This window comes from Gavia stellata, chromosome 15 (assembly GCF_030936135.1).
Source record: "Gavia stellata isolate bGavSte3 chromosome 15, bGavSte3.hap2, whole genome shotgun sequence".
NCBI classification, from domain to species: domain Eukaryota; kingdom Metazoa; phylum Chordata; class Aves; order Gaviiformes; family Gaviidae; genus Gavia; species Gavia stellata.
In genome coordinates this window covers 20,708,265-20,725,742 of record NC_082608.1, presented here as the reverse complement: position 1 = coordinate 20,725,742, position 17,478 = coordinate 20,708,265, and the positions used below count along the sequence as shown (strand labels likewise).

The following is a 17,478-nucleotide window of genomic DNA, read 5'->3' as shown; positions in this document are numbered from 1 at the left end:
AGCTTGTCCTTTTTGCTTAAAGCCAGCCTGGGCTTCTACTGGTGGCAAAACACTCAAAGAATCGCACTTAAAAGCGAACAGAAGATAAAAAAAAGGAAAGGCAAAGCACTAAAAGCTGCTCCCCTTCCAGCAAGGTGTCACAACAGTTAGTCACAGGGAGCGTTTCCATCAGGTTACGGGCTGATGATACACATTTTGCTTTGTCTTACGAGGGTGAGGGGGGAGTACGCGCAAGGAGAGATTAGACTGTGCTAGCACATACATGATCAAAGCTTGATTATGACATCTAGTTACAAAGAATAAGAAATAAATTTCCTGAGACTCAGGAGACATATCAGCTTATATGGCAGCGTTGGCTGCCAATCTCACATAACTACTGTAACATCTCTTGTTGAGATAACATCTGCCTCTGGAACAATAGGTTAGATTTCATGAGGTGTTTGTACAAGTCAGACAACAGTCCTCCTCCTACAGCGTGTGCGATTTGCTGAGTCTACTCCGACCATACATTGCCAGAGCATTGCTGTTTCCAGGATATCTATTCATACAGCCGTGGATGTGTAGTAAAACAGCCACTGGAACGCATTTATCTCACTGCTTGTGAGCTAGATATATGTTTTCATTGAACAAGTGAAAACATTTTCCTTTCCTGCAAGCATATCTGACTGATGCTTAGGAAAGGCTATTGACTAAGTGCCAATCCCTTTGTAAGGCCCATCACACCTCACTACTGCGTAGCAGGGAGACAAGCTGAACCGTTCAAACCTTCATCATCTCCTCCTTGGACAGGGAGCTGAATCTCAGACCTTGCCTTGTGGCTTTGTGGAACCTGAACTGCAGGGAACTCCACAGGGGACCCGCCTGGAGGCATCCTGGTTCTATTCACTACTTCAGAACTGGATTTTAGACTTATCTCTCGCTAAGACCAAGAGGAAAACTTATGCTTATTTAAATAGAAGCAGAGGTAGACCAAGAGGTTTTGAAAATCCCACCCCTCATGTTTTAAAGTAAGAACACTAAGGAAAAAGCAGGAACTTGGAGAGGCCGATCATTTGGTGGACATTTGGATCTTCCTTGTCAAAACATTTTTGGGTAGGAAGAGAAGGAAATCTAGAGAAACCATTGCAGGTTGAGACGATGTTTAACTACAGTTTGACAAACAACCATGAGGAGTAAGGCAACAAGACTTACTCCTGTACTGTACTGAAGAACTGTACTACTCTGATACAAAGCTTCATTGTCCAGCAAACTTATTCTTAGAAACAAACATTAATTAGAAAGACAGACAGAAGCTGAACTAGACTGTATCTAGACTACTTGATTTGATGTACTCAGATCGCTTGCCTTCAACTTGGAGGGGCGCATTTTAGACCTACTTAAATGGACACCATATGAACCAGCTGAAAATGAGATCTGTTTCTAAAACCCAAAAAGACTGCATAAAATTAATAAGGGATTTCACCCTCCTCTTCTTTTGTAGACGCAAACTGTTTTAGAACTGTCATTCACACTCATTAGTGCGCTTCCAGTCCCTTTTACAAATCATTACGTGCATATTTGTTTTTACCTCAGGTTTAACATTTTCAAGCAATAACTGTGGCTGCCTGCCCACAGAGAGCAGGAATCATTGTAGCATTTGGGAATACTGCCTTAACGTGTTCTCTGTAGCTGTGTCATGCTAAACCACTGCAAAACAGGTGACACGTGAGCATGGCACAGCATCCTCAGCAGTTCGCATTTTACTGTGCCAACAGAATGACATTTCCAAACCAGGCCAAAAGAAACCATTAACCTTACATTTCATGTATTTAACCTTAAAATTTCTCATTTGAGGACGAGACTGATGTTTTGCAAGGTATTTCCATAAATCGTTAAAAAGTAATCTAAAGATTAGAAAAGCTTAGTCAAAACTTTGTAATACAAACAGGAGGGACAAGCAGAAGTAGTTCTGGTTTCGAAGGAATAGCAACATTCACTACAACTGGGACGGCGTCCATGAGGATAGCTGTAACTGACGGTTTGCAGTTCTTCCAAGGACTGTCACAAAAAAGATTCAATGGCTTATGGACACATCACTCTTTGCAATGTGACATGCCACTCCTTTTTAATCAGTCGGGTTTCCACACAAGGTACTGAAAATTATTCTATTTACATTCAAAAATAGCATTTTTCTCTCTTCAGTACATAGTGGGAATGCCCACAAATTAGTCAGTAGAAACCCCTCTAACACAGGTGGAGGACAGCTTTGTTGATCTCTGGGTTTGTCCAGTCGTTCCGGATATCATCCAGGTGATTATCAAAATCTACAAGCGTCTCGTAGGACTTGCTGTCCAAGAGAGATGCAGCGATTCTCTGGGCTTCGGTCCAATCTTCACAAAAATCACTAGGACGTAAAATAACCAGGAATTAAAAGTAATCACAAAGAAAATCTCCACCATCTCCTCTGCTCTGGAAATTAAGTCACACTCTCTGCAACGTGGTCATGGTGCTCACACCACTGCCTGGCTGCAGAAGCCGGCTGTTCAATCTAACCACAGCAAAAAACAGCTTTAAAAACACTGTCAGCTCTACCCACCACCCTTACAGTATCAGTCATCACAATCAAAGTTTTGCCCTTAACCAGGCAACCCATTTTTCCTTATTACCTGAACACAAATAAACTCTGAAGTTTACTCACACGTGTGGGTCCTTGCACCTCCACTTGTTCTCATGAAGCTCATATACATGAATGGCAGGCTCTACGCACTCCATTGTAAACTTGGTGTTATCAACCTGTTGTGCAACAGAAAAACAGCAGCTTAGTCTCCTCCTCAAGATCCCGAGGAAAGAGATGAAATAATAAAAAAAACCCATCAGTTTTTACAAACAGCACCTTACACTAACTCATCCAACTATCTTCAAATGAGCCAAATTTTAGACGTTTAAACTGCCAATATTCTTTGTCACTGCGGCAAGGAGGCAAAGCATCGTTTGTTTCATGTAAGACAAGAGTTTAAATCACAGAAGGGCATCTGAAGCCATGAATACACTGCCTTCACTCAAGCCTTGCAAGCAGAGAAGGCCTCCACTTCCTCTGAGATGGCAGAGAGCTAGCCACAGTCTCTCTGTAGAGTTACTAAGAACTTCACTGGCTACAGGTCATTGCATCTCTTCCCCAGAGCATTTGGAGGGAAAGAGAAAATTAGTTACTTCACTATTAAAGGATCCAGAGAAAGGCATTTAAATGGCTAGTCCAACACCTCGGTCATAACATTAACAATACAGAAGGGGGGGGGGGGGGCGGAAAGAAGAAGTAATTTACCATTATGAGTGCTGTATCGTTAAAGCCCTCTGCAATTCTGGAGGCCACCTTTTCCGCAACCTGGTTTGGACTGCAGCAGAAGGTAAACGTAACTGTGTTATTTGAACCATGACATTTCAGCTGAAACCAGCAGGAAATATGCTTAAAGAGATGTGAAAATTACACTGCGTGCTTACAAACAGGAACAAGATATCAAGCTGATGCTACACTTGATTGAAGTCAGAAGGCCAAGAAAACCCCAGCTCCTCTCTTCAGCATATGATCTGGATCTTAACTATGCTTAGGCAATGGGTTTTTGAACAACAAAATGCTCACTGCAGACTTTATGTGGAATCAACATTTTGCGGCCTCCTACCTTCTTCCACCAGACCAAAGACCGCAGCCACCTTTGCCCTGGCAGGCATTTAAAAAAGAAACCGAGTTTGCTCCCCAGTCTGCATTTGAACCCACTCACTGCCCAGCTTCTCTACCAAAAATCAGATAATCTTTTAAAGGAAAACCTTGAACCATGTTTCAAAGATGACAATCTCTACGTGGTGCCAGTTACCTTCAGAACCGAAATCGGAGTTTAAAAAAACCCCAAGCCTGTGATATTCTTTCGAGCCTCAAATAGAACAGACAAACTATATCTTCTCCTTAAAAACGTCTCCAGCAGATTTATTCCCCTTGTATGGAAAGGACAACTAATGCCCTCATCCCTGTGAGATACCTTAGCAGTCACAAGTACTACTTAAAAAACATACCTGAGACTGAAGGATATACATTAACAAAATAACTGGGACATAGCGTAATACTTTAAAAAAAGCTGTTCATAGTTATTTTAAACGCAAGTATGATATACTCTCATTAGTCCCAATACTGGATTTGTCTTAACAGATACGGGGAAAATATTTGATACACGTACCTAAAATGATACTGTGGTTCCCCAGGAAGGGCCCCTTATTGCTTATTGAGTAATCTGAGTTAGCTAGCAGGGAGAGAAAATGACTAATCCTGGGGAAAATAAGTGAAAAAAGATATCTCTGCTTGACTGACATCATCTTCCATTTCAAGAGCGTCCCTTTACCACGTAAGAAAATGCTTCAGTAAAACTCGGAGACAATTAAGTAGTTTAGTAAGAATTAGGTCACTTCTGCAAGACTTTCCAAAAGATACTCGGAGTCATTCGAGTTTGCAAGATATGTACCGCACAAGCAAACGCGCCTGCAAATTTTGGCTATTTCCCTGACAACTGTAATTAAACTGGTTGGCAGTCGTTCAAGTACTGGCCTTTTATAGTATCCACTAAAGAGGAGTGATTCTGGAAAGACTGGGGTTTCTGCACCTGAACAAAGGCCATATCCCCCAGCACCACGAAGACAATGTGAAACCAGATGACAGTTGTCAAAGTTAATCAACACGCACGATTTATGTCGATGATTTTTGTTGGCAGAGTACAAAGTACAACATAAAAGAGCAAACAGAAGGAAATATTGCACCAACACACCTGGCATCTTTCACGCGTTCATTTGCCTGGTAATATCCAGCTATCACGTAGCTATTCTCTTTGCACCAAGAGTCAATCTGAAAAAGTAATTGGAACAATTAAGCCCAGGAAAAAAAAAAAAAAAAAGAGTAAAACCCACAGAACTAAGGAAATCTCACGTCTGGCCTGCAAATAAAACAGCAATTGAAGCATTACAATATGTTTGCCAATTGCTTCTTTAAATATATACATATTTATATATATTTATGCGCGCACTCACACACAGAGTTTGGCTAATTTAACTAGAACAGAGAAACCAAATAGAACATTTGGAGAATGATGGAAAACATTAACCAAATGGAGCAAAAGAGCAAGAAGTTATCTCAGTCAAAGCCCGGCCTAAATTCAAATGACGGGACTTGTAAAGAGCTTCAGCAATGCTGCCTGGGAGAGGAGTCCAGGTCTTACCTATTGGCATTTGTGGCTATTTTCTGTTAGCGCTCCTTTGACAGAGAGACATTAGAAAACGTTCACCATGTGGATGTGTGACTGTACTGTCATTTCAGAAAGAGCTTGTTGATTTTATTTCTAATGTAACATTTCCGCGCTAAAGTGGAAGCATTTTTTACCTTAATTAGCAAATAAAGCTGGATGTGAAAGGTAAATGTGAGGCTGAAAAAGTTTGTCCCATTTACCATTTTTTCAACCCACTCCGATACAAAAAGGCTTTTGCAATGAAACTGTTTTTCTTTGAGAGTTCACCTGCAGGGGTAACTAACCACTGCAGCAACTCACCAAACACCATGTGTGGATTCTCTTTCAACCAAAAGTCGACATGTTTCTAAAAATACTCTCCAGCTCAGCCACAAGATAAGGGCTTGATAAAGGAACTATTCGCATAAATTCTCTCATCTCTGTTATAGACGTGGTCAGACCAGGCAGCTCTTCCTTATTTAACACCTGTATGTAAATACTTCAACATATGCATTTATTTGCATATGATTCACACAACTTTTGAGTTATGCAAGTACAAAAGTTTACGTAGTTTTGTTTTTTTATAAGTGCAGTTTCAGCTCTGCGCACACTGCTGCTCCTCCTGCTTTATGCTGGATCTGAATTCCTCCCGCTGAGCCTGTCTTGCTTTGAAAATACATATGTATATGATGTTTCTCCTTATAACTGAGGATATCAAGTCAGCATAATACGGAGCCCTGAAAGACAGACGTGGAGAAAGCAGCTAGAACTTTCCTTTGCAGTCCCTAGAGAGCATGCATCAAAAAAACCTCAACAGCTCTATTAAAATGGAGTCCAAAAATATATCTGATGCTGACCTGTCGCATCCTGTAAGTCAAATCAATCTCATTTTTAGCAATAATTATAGCATTAGACTGCATAAACAAACAAACAAACAAAGCCATGTGAATAATCCCTCCTCTACAAGGGATGACATGGATTTACCTGATTAAAAAGAAAGAAAAAGCTGTGTAGCCCTGCTATAGCTGAGGGCCAACTGCTGTTTCAATTACAAACCCATTTTGAGAGCTTAGGACTAGGGTTTTAATTGTTGGTGGCTTGAAAGCTTGGCATTAAAGCCAGAAGCCCAGACACTGAAATTAACAATAGCAAAAAAAAGTTCATTGCTTTAGAAATTAAAAACATTAGTTGTAAATCAATTTTTGTTGTGTACTGAACGTGGTCTTAAAAAAAATAAATAAAAAAAAGAGTATGATTTTTAAGTTCTCAGTTCCCGAAGTGGTAATTAAAAACTGCTTCCATAAAAAAAAAAAAAAGGGGGGGGGGAAACCCCCATCTTTTTGGAATTAAAGCTGTTTCCACCTGCAATTTCCGAACACCCTCTAACTGTGGCACTGTCACCACAGGTAGCCTTAGCATCAGTTAGCGCCTGATATTTTTAGTCACATCCAGCCCTGACGAGGCCAAGCCAACGGAGGACAAATAGCGTCTCGCTCCCACATGGCGCGTGTCACCTCTGAAAAATCAGAAGCAGCCCGCCCTTCAACCTGCTTCCACAAGAGGAGCTGTGGCCACCAAAGGTGGGTGGGTGGCAGGGGGGCAGTTTATAAGAGCCCGGGGGGGGGAGAAGGGCTGTCACCTGCTGCCAGCTGACGGCCGCTCCAGGCGGTGGGGAGCCAGCCGTGCCAATGGAGGGGGAAGTGCTGCTTGGTTTTTGGTTTTTTTTTTGAGAAGATGTGGTTGCAAAACCACATCAATTAGCTGAGAAACTCCAAGGCACAAAAGAACCCCCATGTGAAACTTAATTCACTTTTTCTTTAACTACTCCCATTTTTGAAAGGGATTTCAAACCGACAAGCCAAAGTGCAAATTAAATGTGCGCGCGTGCTTCTGCTCTCTCCTCCAGAGCTACAAACCTTCAAGCACTGCTGCGTGTTTAACAAAACCTAATTTTGTCAATTCCTTGTACCTAGGCTGCTGCTAAAGCACCGCTCGCAATTTTTAGAAGTTACCACACGGACAAGCCCCTTTGAAAGCGTACCCTCTATTTTCAGATTAAATCTGGAGACTATCGCTCTCATTTGATGTTCTGGGATAACTCAGGTCAGAGAAGAGGAGGCGAAACTCGTGGGGCTGGTTCTAGAAAAGCCTCAAACGTATGACCAGTCCACAGGCTTGACCAAGAATCAGCAGTGATTGAACTGGAAGGGAAACAGATCCCATCAAAACCTGCCAAAGCTTCGAAATCCTTTAGAAACAGAGGCACTTTGCTACAAACATTGCGTTTCAACCATGCTAATCTTGCTGATTTATTCAGTAACCATGTGTTATGTTGTACGGAACAGGTGAGAGCACCCTCCTTTTAAAGCTTACAACAACAAAATCCAATTTTCATAACTGCCATGCCAGTATTTACCGACACCTTTGCCGTTGTTTAAACAAAGAACAGGAGCAAAAGGCCTTGGGTTCTTGTCAAATGCTGTGTTTTAAAGCTGCCAAGTATCACAGGAGTCATCAAATGTGACTGCAAACCACAATACGTCCTAGCAAGTCCTAATTAATGTGGGAAATGCCAGGGGTTTCCAACCTAACTTTTTGTATCAAAACCCAAGAGCAAATATGTACGACACTGCCATTTCTTTGATTCCATAATGACTTGCTTACTGTATATGTGGCAAGATATTTCAGATGTTGCAAGAAAGAGGATTTATTTCATAATAATCTGATCCTGTAGCAAGATCTACACTGGAAAACTACATTGAAGGCCTAAAGTTCATGAAAATTCACTGCCACCAACCCTGTAGAAAGACATCCAATCCTGATATAAAGACAAAGCCTACACATACTTTAAATATATTATACATGTTATTCTGTACTTCACTAGCAACCTCCACTTACTCATTCCCGGAGGAAAAACACATTACTGTCGTTCAAAAAGGTAAAGTCAAGCCCTGCCTACATTAAAGCAATTATAAACAGTATTATTACATTTTCCCAAGCAGTAACATGAGGAAAACCATAAGCAGAAAATGATTACACTAGCAGCATACATTTCTGTGTTATTCCTACACTGTTACACTGGTGTAAATATATTTAAGACTGACAAATTTTGCGTGCTCCACAGCAGTATGGCAAACCTAAATGGCCAGGGCTCGGGCTCAGCCCCTGTTCCTATGCCTCTGGCTGCATTTCATCATATCCAGGCTTCAGAGAGATCTCAACGTTCCCATGGCGTGATCTCAACTGGAGAAAAACTGGAATTTATTTAAAAATAATTATTTTTTAATGAAGCAATCTAGTAAACTGAGGGAAACATTTAGGCCAAGACGCCTAGAAGAATCAGAAATTATTTATTTTTACAGATATCAAAAAGGGATGGATTTTCTCCTCTTAATAATGACAAGTCTTTAAATGGGTAGAAAAGTCCGGAGCTCAAATCACACCCAGATCTCACTTCAGTGGCAGCTATGTCAACCGTGAAGGTGCCAAAGCAATTCTTTGCCTCCAGATTTGCACCAGCCCACCCAACTGCCTATTATAATAAAACCCAACCGTGTTTCGCTCCCTCTGACTTCTGGTTTTGACGAGGGGACTCTCCCCACATGCCAGGTGGAACAGAGCCGTGGCCCAAGGTACGATGGCTCCCGGTTTTTGTGACCAGAAGGTTGAGACTGGACAGCGACGGCCCTACGGTCCTGACACCCTTCTTGTCCTGCCCATGTTACGACGGGGGGGGGGGGGGGGGACAGATTATCCCACAATGACTTACTGCAAGGCTCTTCCACAGCAGCAGGCAAGGTATGGGGTGTCGTAACGGGGAGTGCTTGGCTGCCCCCAGCTATCCCATGGTTAACTAACCAACAGCGAGCTTGCAATACACCAAGTGAGATTTCAAACCCAAGCCAGACCTGCAGTACGAAGAGACGTCATTTTTTTTCCTATTTAGGCTAACAGCTTCCATAAACGGGGAAAGCACACCAAAACGAATTCAGAAATACATACTTACAAGCATCTATACACTCTTACTTGGAGACAAGCATGCCCTTTCCCAATTAGCTGATACTGCTTTGAAACGCCTTAAAGGTAAGCTGGGAAAAGCTTTTTCTGCTGTAAAATAAGGACATTCCCTCTGGGAGTTATTCGGGGATAATGACACTGATATAAATAGCAATTTCTCTGCACTGAAAAAGAAACTAGACAAAACTACGAGGCTCTGTAGTTTTCTGCTGCTTCCCCAGCAGAAAGCCGTACGGCGGATGGGCCACGGCGTTTTTTCCACTCTAGAAACGCTCCGCTCACCCCACTGATTTGGCTGCCACTAGTACAGGGCTGGCAGAGCTACATGTTGCAATGACCCCGGCGCCCCACGCCCCCTCCGCACCAGCCCTTCCTCGCCCCGGCCGCACCCCCGAGCTCCGCCAGGACCTGGAGACGACCCCCCCACCCCCCACTCCAGCCCATCGCTCCCAGGCCTAGGGAAAGGCCTAGCGCCTTACCAGGGTGAGGGCCACCTCCAGCATGGGCGCCAGGGCCAGGGTGCCGTGGAAGAGCGGGATGCAGTCGACGAAGAGCGAGGGGGGCCCGGCCTGGTCACGGCGCGGGGCACCCGACGGCCGCTCAGCCACCAGCAGCCCGTTCACGGCGCAGTGGGGGTACTTGGCGCTGTGTAGCACCATCTTGCAGTAGGCCTGCGTGGTCAGCTTCATCCTGCCGCGGCCGACAACCCCGCGGCCGCCGCCACCCCCGCCGCGCACCGGTCCCGGCCCCGGCCCCGGCCCCGGCCCCGGTCCCGACCCAGCCGCCCCCCCTCAGGCCGCCCGCCGCCAAGTGTCGCCAAACGCCACCAAGCGCCGCCGGCGCTGTCGTAAAAAGCGAGAGACGGTCCGCCCGCATCCCGTCAGCCCCTCGGGCGGGGGCCTCTCCTTTGCGGCTTCTCGCTCGCCCGCGTGTCCCGGCGTGCACCGCGCTTCCGCTCGGCGGCTCCTTCCGGTCGCAGCCCGGCGTAGAGGACGGTCGCCAGGTCGTCGGGCCGCGGCGGGCGGCGGGCGGCGGGAGGGGGGTTCGGGAGCCGCCCGCTCCCCGCCGCTGGCAGGGCGGGCCCTCCCCACCACATCCACCCGCCCGGGGGGCGGCGGGCGGCCGGGGCAGCCCACGGCCAGGGCAGCCGGGGTCGGGGTGGGGGGCATCGGGGGGAGCGTTGCGGCCTCCTCCTCCCCTTGAAGGGGCCTTAGCGCTGCCCCGTGTCGGTGCGGCGTCATATCGCCGGTGTCATGTCGGGCGGGCGTGAGGCGTCACCGTCGTGGGTGACACTGTGGGAGGGGGGAGCGCGCTTCCCTGCGCCGTGAGCCCCACGCCAAGGTCAGGCGTGGGCCGCGGGCTCCGCGCTTGTCTCGCGGGGGGGGTCGTGGGCTGTTCAGCTGAGATCAGGGGCCTGTGAGAAACCTGTATCCTGGAGCAGATGTGCCACTCCCAGCGAGCTCTTGGCGCGGGCACTCGGGTCTGTGGGAGAAACCGTTAGCTGGGTGTCTGCCCTTCCCTTGGACGCGTCCATGTCGTTCGCTGCGGGAGCATTTCTTCAGTGGATGGGAAATGCGTTTAGACTTGGCTTGCTTGGGGCTCCTGGCTTGCGCCCAGTAATGATTTCTTACTGAGCGAAAGCATCCTGGGAGGCTGACTTGAACAAGGGAATGCCTTTGAGTTCAAATACAGGAGGCTGTGGGGAAAAAAGGGGGGAGAGGAAGATTCATCCAAGTAGTTCTAGTGGGGGAATGTCCCTGAAAAGCCTGGAGAGGTTCGGTGTAATGTGCTGCCCTTTGGCGAAGGGGCGGGAAACCTCTAGGCTAGCTTTTCTTTTTTATATACAAATAAAAAATGGTGTTATTTCATCTGTGTACATTTGATGTCTTTACCTGACACTGACTTACCTGCTGTTGCTTTGTCCCGACAGGATGTTGGCTTCAAGGGCATTCAGCCTCATTGGGAAGAGAGCCATTTCCACCTCCATCTGCCTGAGAGCGCACGGACATGGTAGGTGGCAGTTGCTTCACTTTTTTAGTAAGGACGATAAAAAAAGATGATAAACCACAAAAAGCTGCTGCTGGGGTTTGGGTAGAAGAGGAATCAGGCTAGAAGGGGGTTGGTGAGGCTGGTGCCTTGCCTGGTGGCAGGAGATTTGCGCAGCCTGTGCCAGCACAAGGCATTGCGGAGGTGCTGGCAGGGCTGACTGCTGCTGGGGAGGTGGCAGGAGCTGAGGGCCAGGCAGAAACTAGGATGGAAAAGGTGTAGAGGGCTTCTAGGGAGTTGGTAGGGGAGGCGATCAGTGTGACATCTGGAAACGCAAGTGGCCGAGACATTAATAAAGTAATTTTGGATATTACCTTTTATGTAGATCCCCCTTCTGCTTTATTCTTATGCTCGTAAAATAGCACTCACTTTAGGTACTCTCTCTTTTCCCTCTTCCTGATGAATACTTCATCTGGAAGTCTTTTCCCTCCTGGATTCCTTAACTGTCATCACCTTTTTGACCGAGCTGTTGTTTTTTTCTATTGTAACACGTAAGAGATGTTTGCGCAGGAGTCAGAAGCTTGACTGGGTGTCTCTTCTCTTCCCACGTGCAGCTGGTGTTGTCAAAGCAGAGGATTTCAGCCTCCCAGCCTATGTCGACCGTCGTGACGTTCCCCTGCCTGAAGTGGCCTTTGTAAGGGATCTGTCTGCTCAGCAGAAGGCGCTGAAAGAGAAGGAAAAGGCGTCTTGGACTGCTCTGTCTGTTGATGAGAAAGTTGAATGTAGGTAGCGGTGGGCTTTAAGTAACCTTACAGCTCGATATGATGCGATCTGATTTGTTGCATGTTCATTATTCACAGAATCACTAAGGTTGGAAAAGACCTGTAAGATCATCAAGTCCAACCATCCAAACGTATTGACAATGTTTACCAGAAAGGCAGCCGCAGGTGGTGCCTGTTGAGGCAACTGTTAAACCCCGCTCTTCGCAGCGGCTCTGTGAGCTGAGCCGTGAGCCGTGAAGGAGCTTTGGTAATTACGATGGAGCTCCTTGCGTATATGCAAGAGGAGATCAGTGGTTTGCGTTCCTGGGATTGTTGGTGCTGTCTCAAAAAGTTAGAAGCACCAGCCGTGGTGTCTGTTAGGTGTCTGAGGTCCAGTTCAGCAATTTCTTCCTCTTCCAGAAAACAAATAATAATTATATTTGTTTCTTGATTCCCATCTGCTATCAACAAGCCGGAAAAAAAATCTCTTCATTACAACAATATGCAATTGTTAGTCCAGCTGAGTAAAACGAACGCTGTGTATTTGAATGTCAATGACCACTGACCTTAGCATTACCAAATTTCAGGTAATTAAAGTGCCAAGCAGGTGTTTTGACTTGTAAATAAAACGGCATCATCTTTTCTAACTGCCGTCATAGTATGCAAGTAAGAACCTGACCTGTGGTCAGTGCTGTGTCCACCCGTGTCACAGTGAGAAGGTGTTGAACTCTTTTTGGGAACTGCTTGAATATTCATAAGCCCTCTCCAAATCTCATGCTGTTTTGAACTTCAAAAAGCTGAGAGGAGCCTTTTGAGATAGAAGCGTTCTCGTTGAAATTATTTGTGCTAGGAAGCTTTGTGGTCCATAATCGCACTGGGAATTGGAGGGAAGGAAGGAGAGTGCCATTCCTCCTTCTGCCAGGCTTTTCCTGTTTGGTCAGCTTTAGGCTTTGGTCTCCTCCCTCTGGAGAGCGGCTTGTTGCCTGCAAGTCGCAGGAAAAGTAAAAGAAACGATTTGATGCTTTTCACTTTTTTTCGCAGTGTATCGCATCAAATTTAACGAGAGCTATGCAGAAATGAACAGAGGATCAAACGAATGGAAGACCGTCCTTGGTGGAGTACTGTTCTTTCTTGGTGTAACTGGTCTCATCCTCATTTGGCAGAAACATTACAGTAAGTAAATGCCATACAGTGTTAACTCTTAAATTAAGAGCCAGATCAATTGATAAACTTCATGGAGATCAGCAGGTACATAGCGTAAACATTCAGGAAGCTGACTTGTAGAAAGGTGAAGGTGGTGGAGAGAGCTTTGGTGGGAGGAGAGGAAAGGAGGGGGAAGGCCTAGGGAGACGCTAATGATCTCAGAGCTTCCCCTCTCTGTGAAACCTGCTGTCGCAAAAGCTTATTGCCGCCTTGGTAGTAAACATTTGGGTTTCTGCCATGTTTGGCCTCCTTCCCAGCTAACGATCCTACCTCGAGGGAGCCCTCCAGCTGCCGTGAGGCGGAGCACGCAGTTAAATGAGCTGCTCTCTGTCTCGAGGCTTCATCTGCTTGCACTGAAAGCTGAGAAGGCTGTTGTCCTGGTGCAAGCCTTTACTGATGAACAAAACCGCTAGAGAATCAATGCGGGAATCCGGTCTGAGCTAAATGCTTCAAAAATGGGATTTAGGGAGCATAGGTGTGAACAGGTGACGGTGTGCGTGTGACCAGCACTGATGGCTTCTGGGGAAGAAGCTTTTCATTAGCACAACTTATTTTTACCTCTGTTCCCAACTTGCTAATTTTTTATCACGGTGTAATTCCGCCTGCTGTTGAATTGCAGTGTACGGCCCTATTCCGCACACCTTCTCTGACGAGTGGCTGTCGACGCAGACGAAGAGAATGTTGGACATGCGGATTAATCCCGTGGAGGGCATCTCTTCCCAGTGGGATTTTGAGAAGAACGAGTGGAAGAAATGAAGCAACTCAGTGGAACCTTCTCTGCTTGAATACGAAATGATTCCATCACCTGTGTGTGACCTCGTTGCTTATGTACTGGAACAACCTCTCCAACTACATAGATGCTAATAAATGTCTGGTTAACTTGAAGGTTTCTTTTTATTGCTCTTCGAATGCATTTGTTGTGATGGTAATCTGTAGTGCGGGTTGAGGGGCAGAGCTTTCCCAGGTAGTCTTGTCACGGTTTGTGTATAACCAGTTAAAGGGACTGTTTCTGGGGCGCAGCCAGCGGTCCCGCTGTGCAGATGCCTGAGCTACATGTAAGATAAGCAGATCCCAGCTCCTGCAGAAGCTTGGCATCCCATAACCGCTCCAAAAATAGCGTGCCAGTGCTCCAAAAGGCAATGGTGCAAGTCAAACGGTGCAGGTTGTGTGGTGGGGATTGACACTGCTCCATCTGTCTGTCCTCCTTGTGAAGGCAACATATTCTCAGCAGCATGGGCGGGCTGCAGACCTCGCTCCAGTATCCCGTGCAGACTTGAGCGAGGAAGAGAGAGAATTCCTAGATCTAGTTCAGCCAAGAATAGGTTTAGGTGAAACCCCGAAGCGTGTTTCATGCCTTGCCTCTTGCGTGAGGTGACGGTGGATTGCTGCAGCTGAGGGAGGGAAAGAAATGCTGCATTTAGTAGGAGCATCTCAGAACTTTCTTTAAATGCAGTGGTCAGAACAAGCTCTGGTTCGTGGCTTAACGTTTTCAGGGCCTGAGCTAAGAAAGCCGGTGCCTTTATTTCGCTCTGCCTGTAGCTGCCGAATTTCTCCCTTCGGCTAATCTGGTGCGTGCCCTAGGCTTGCTGCAGGCAAACTTCTGCCTTCGGTTTAAAAACACTCCTCCGAAGACCAAAACTGCTAAAACAAGTTTCAGCTTTGGTTTGTTCTTTTCCTGAGTACAGGACTGTCGTGGTTTGAAATCCACGCCTGTATTTAGCAGCCGCTGTGGAAAGCCTGGGGCGTCTCAGCCACTTGCGAGGGCCCGGTGTGCTGGGGGCTGGCCAGCCTTTCCCTTCCAGCCGGAGAAATTCAGGGAAGGTTTTTAAGGTGAGATGATTTGGTGGGAGTTAAGCGATGAGCTCCCCTTACTACATCTGAAAGATCCCTTAGGTGAAATGTTTGCCTCTGGGCTGCTGAAAAGGACGTTACAAGGATGACAGAATGGCAGACTGGCGATGGCTGTGGGGTTTTCACTACGCTCGTGGTTTGCTTTTCTCTGCTCTTTGTATCGCTCGTGCCTCTGGCAGGCTGGTAGCACTGATCTAGGAGGGGGCCGGCAAGCTGCTGGGTATATCTGCTTTGAAAATGAATGTTTTGAAGCATGTGCTGGAATTGCAGTGCTGCTTTACATCTCCTCTTATCTCCCTTCCTGGAGGGAGAGGGAGATGAGCTATCCTCAATGCTCCGTTAGCTGCATGTCGCTCGTGCCACACTCTGGTTTTTGAGCTAAGTGCCTTATTCTGAATTCTGCTCTCGTTCCTGTGATGAATTACCATGAACAGGAGAGAAATCCTGCTGAGTCCAGGGCTTGTACCAGCCCGTAGCATCCCAGAATAAAGCCCAGCAAGCATCGCTGGGACGAGGGAGTCATTCCTCCCGGGAACATCCTCCTCTTCACCCTCCCCAAAAGGCTGCGAAAGCCCCAGGGAGCTCGGGAGAGAAACCTGAGCCTCGCCACAGCCCTGGATCCTTATTTCATCCTCCTCTGCCCTGCACCAACCACTCTCCTTAGTCCCCTTCACCCACCAGTGCAGCGGCAGAGACCTCCAGCCGGTAAGTGAGCTGAGTTTGCTAGGGCTCTGCACGCTCCACTGCTGGCACATGTTCCCCCTTTGTCCTGCTCTTGGCAGAGGGATGCACTGTCGGTGGAGGGCAGATCTCACCGTCCTGTCTGGGATTTTCGGGTGTGTATTTGCAGATAGCCTTGGATACGGAGAAGCCACCTGGATCCTGACCCTGGGGAAAGAAAAACCATGGGCAGTGGAATGAGCAAGGTACTGGGGGGACGGTGGGGTGGTGGCGGGCAGGACCTTTCTCCTGCAGCCCAGGCGGATGCTCTTTCCCAGGTACCACGATGCCCTAAATACACCCGTTTGCATCTTCCCTTTCTCATTCCTCTTCGAAACTTCAAGCACTTAAGAAGGGGAATTAAGAAAGCAAACGGTGATTCCCAGGTTTATATCCGAGGTGATGAGCTAAGTGTCTGCGGGTGTTAAAAAAGTGAGAGCTGGCTTTAGATGCTCGTCCCTTGGGCAATAAGACCACGGCATTAAAATCCTCAGGGCTGGGGGTCCCTGCAGAGAAATTTCCTCCCCTTGCCACCCCCGGGACGTGTCTGTGCCTGGCAGCCGTGCTCTGCAAAGGGGGAAATGGGGTTTTGCTGCGGCTTGTTGCTCAGCTGAACTCCAGGGCTGACAGAGGGGATTGATTTCTGTTTGCATCCTTAAATAACCACTTGGTATGTGCGTTACCCAGTTTAAAATTAGACTCTGGGACAACAACGGAGAGGTCAAATCAGGGCAAACTCTCTGCACGGCTCTGCCGTGACTTAGCACCGGGGTTTCACCCCCTGCGGACGCAGCCCGACCTGCAAAGTGGCTTTTACAGCCTCTCTGGTGCCAGCAAACCCTCTCGGGGAGCCTGGGCTGCCTTTGCGGGGGGCTGGGTTGGTGCAGACACATTTGTGGTGCAGGATCTGGCTTTGACTTGACAAGAGGCAGGGTTTGGCATCCCCCTTCTAGTGGTAACAGCTTTGCTGTGCTGGGCGCAGAGGTTTGCTGAATCCAGGTGTTTTGCGGGCTGGGGTTCAGCTGAATGGTAGAGGTGGGCTGGATGTGACCCAGTGCTGTTGAAAACCCCTCCTATGGCCTCTCAAACCAGGTGTCTTCTGCCAGATGGGTGCAAATGAGTCCAGTCGGGAACCAGCTCTTCCTTTCTGTGCCCTTGGAAACCACTCTGGCGGGCTCTTACGTCCCGTAAATACTCTGAGCTGCCCCTTTTTCTCCTTCATAACCCTGCAGCAGTGAGTTGGAGCCCAAATTTGCATACTTGACGGTGCTTACTGCAACATCCTGGCCAGAAAATTATTATAAATAGCCTGTGCCTTTGCCTGTCTATCCCCAGCTGGCGGAGGCAACCTTTGAAAATATTTGCAAGAGGTGGTTGCTATAGAATTGCAAAACAAAACCGAGCTGCAGGGGGGCTGGCCCGCCTCCGGGAGCTGGGGCGATGCGGGGGTCCCCGCTGATTTGGGGAATCCAGCCCCCAGCACTGCCTTTCTGATAGCAGTAAGACCACATGCAAGTCCCTTCCATTTATGTGATGAGTTTTCCTGAGCTCTGCGCTCCTGGAGGGGTTTGGGTCGGTGGTTTGAGTGGGCTCAACCTTTGCTGTTCCTTAATGAAGTTGGTTCACTGATTAGGTGCTTGGTTTATCATTGCCTGGGGAGTTTGCTGCCAGATGCCCTGGTCCTGCTGGTACCACGCACG

The 17,478-nt window shown here is 47.3% G+C and overlaps 2 protein-coding genes across 2 annotated transcripts; one reads left to right on the top strand and one right to left on the bottom strand.

Moving 5' to 3' along the window:
- Positions 1-1,721: 1,721 nt before the first annotated feature.
- On the bottom strand, positions 1,722-9,946 carry EMC8 (ER membrane protein complex subunit 8). The gene is made up of 5 exons (XM_059824879.1): positions 9,737-9,946; positions 4,788-4,864; positions 3,302-3,371; positions 2,678-2,772; positions 1,722-2,383 (listed from the first exon to the last, which is right to left on the bottom strand). The coding sequence occupies exons 1-5, from the start codon at positions 9,944-9,946 to the stop codon at positions 2,224-2,226; spliced, it is 612 nt and encodes a 203-aa protein (XP_059680862.1). The 3' UTR covers positions 1,722-2,223.
- Positions 9,947-10,205: 259 nt separating this feature from the next.
- LOC104264625 (cytochrome c oxidase subunit 4 isoform 1, mitochondrial) lies at positions 10,206-14,092 on the top strand. Its single transcript, XM_059824862.1, has 5 exons — positions 10,206-10,260; positions 11,188-11,267; positions 11,858-12,025; positions 13,046-13,177; positions 13,827-14,092. Exons 2-5 carry the CDS (start codon positions 11,189-11,191, stop codon positions 13,961-13,963), a joined length of 516 nt encoding a protein of 171 aa, XP_059680845.1. The 5' UTR covers positions 10,206-10,260; position 11,188; the 3' UTR covers positions 13,964-14,092.
- The last annotated feature ends 3,386 nt before the right edge of the window (positions 14,093-17,478 follow it).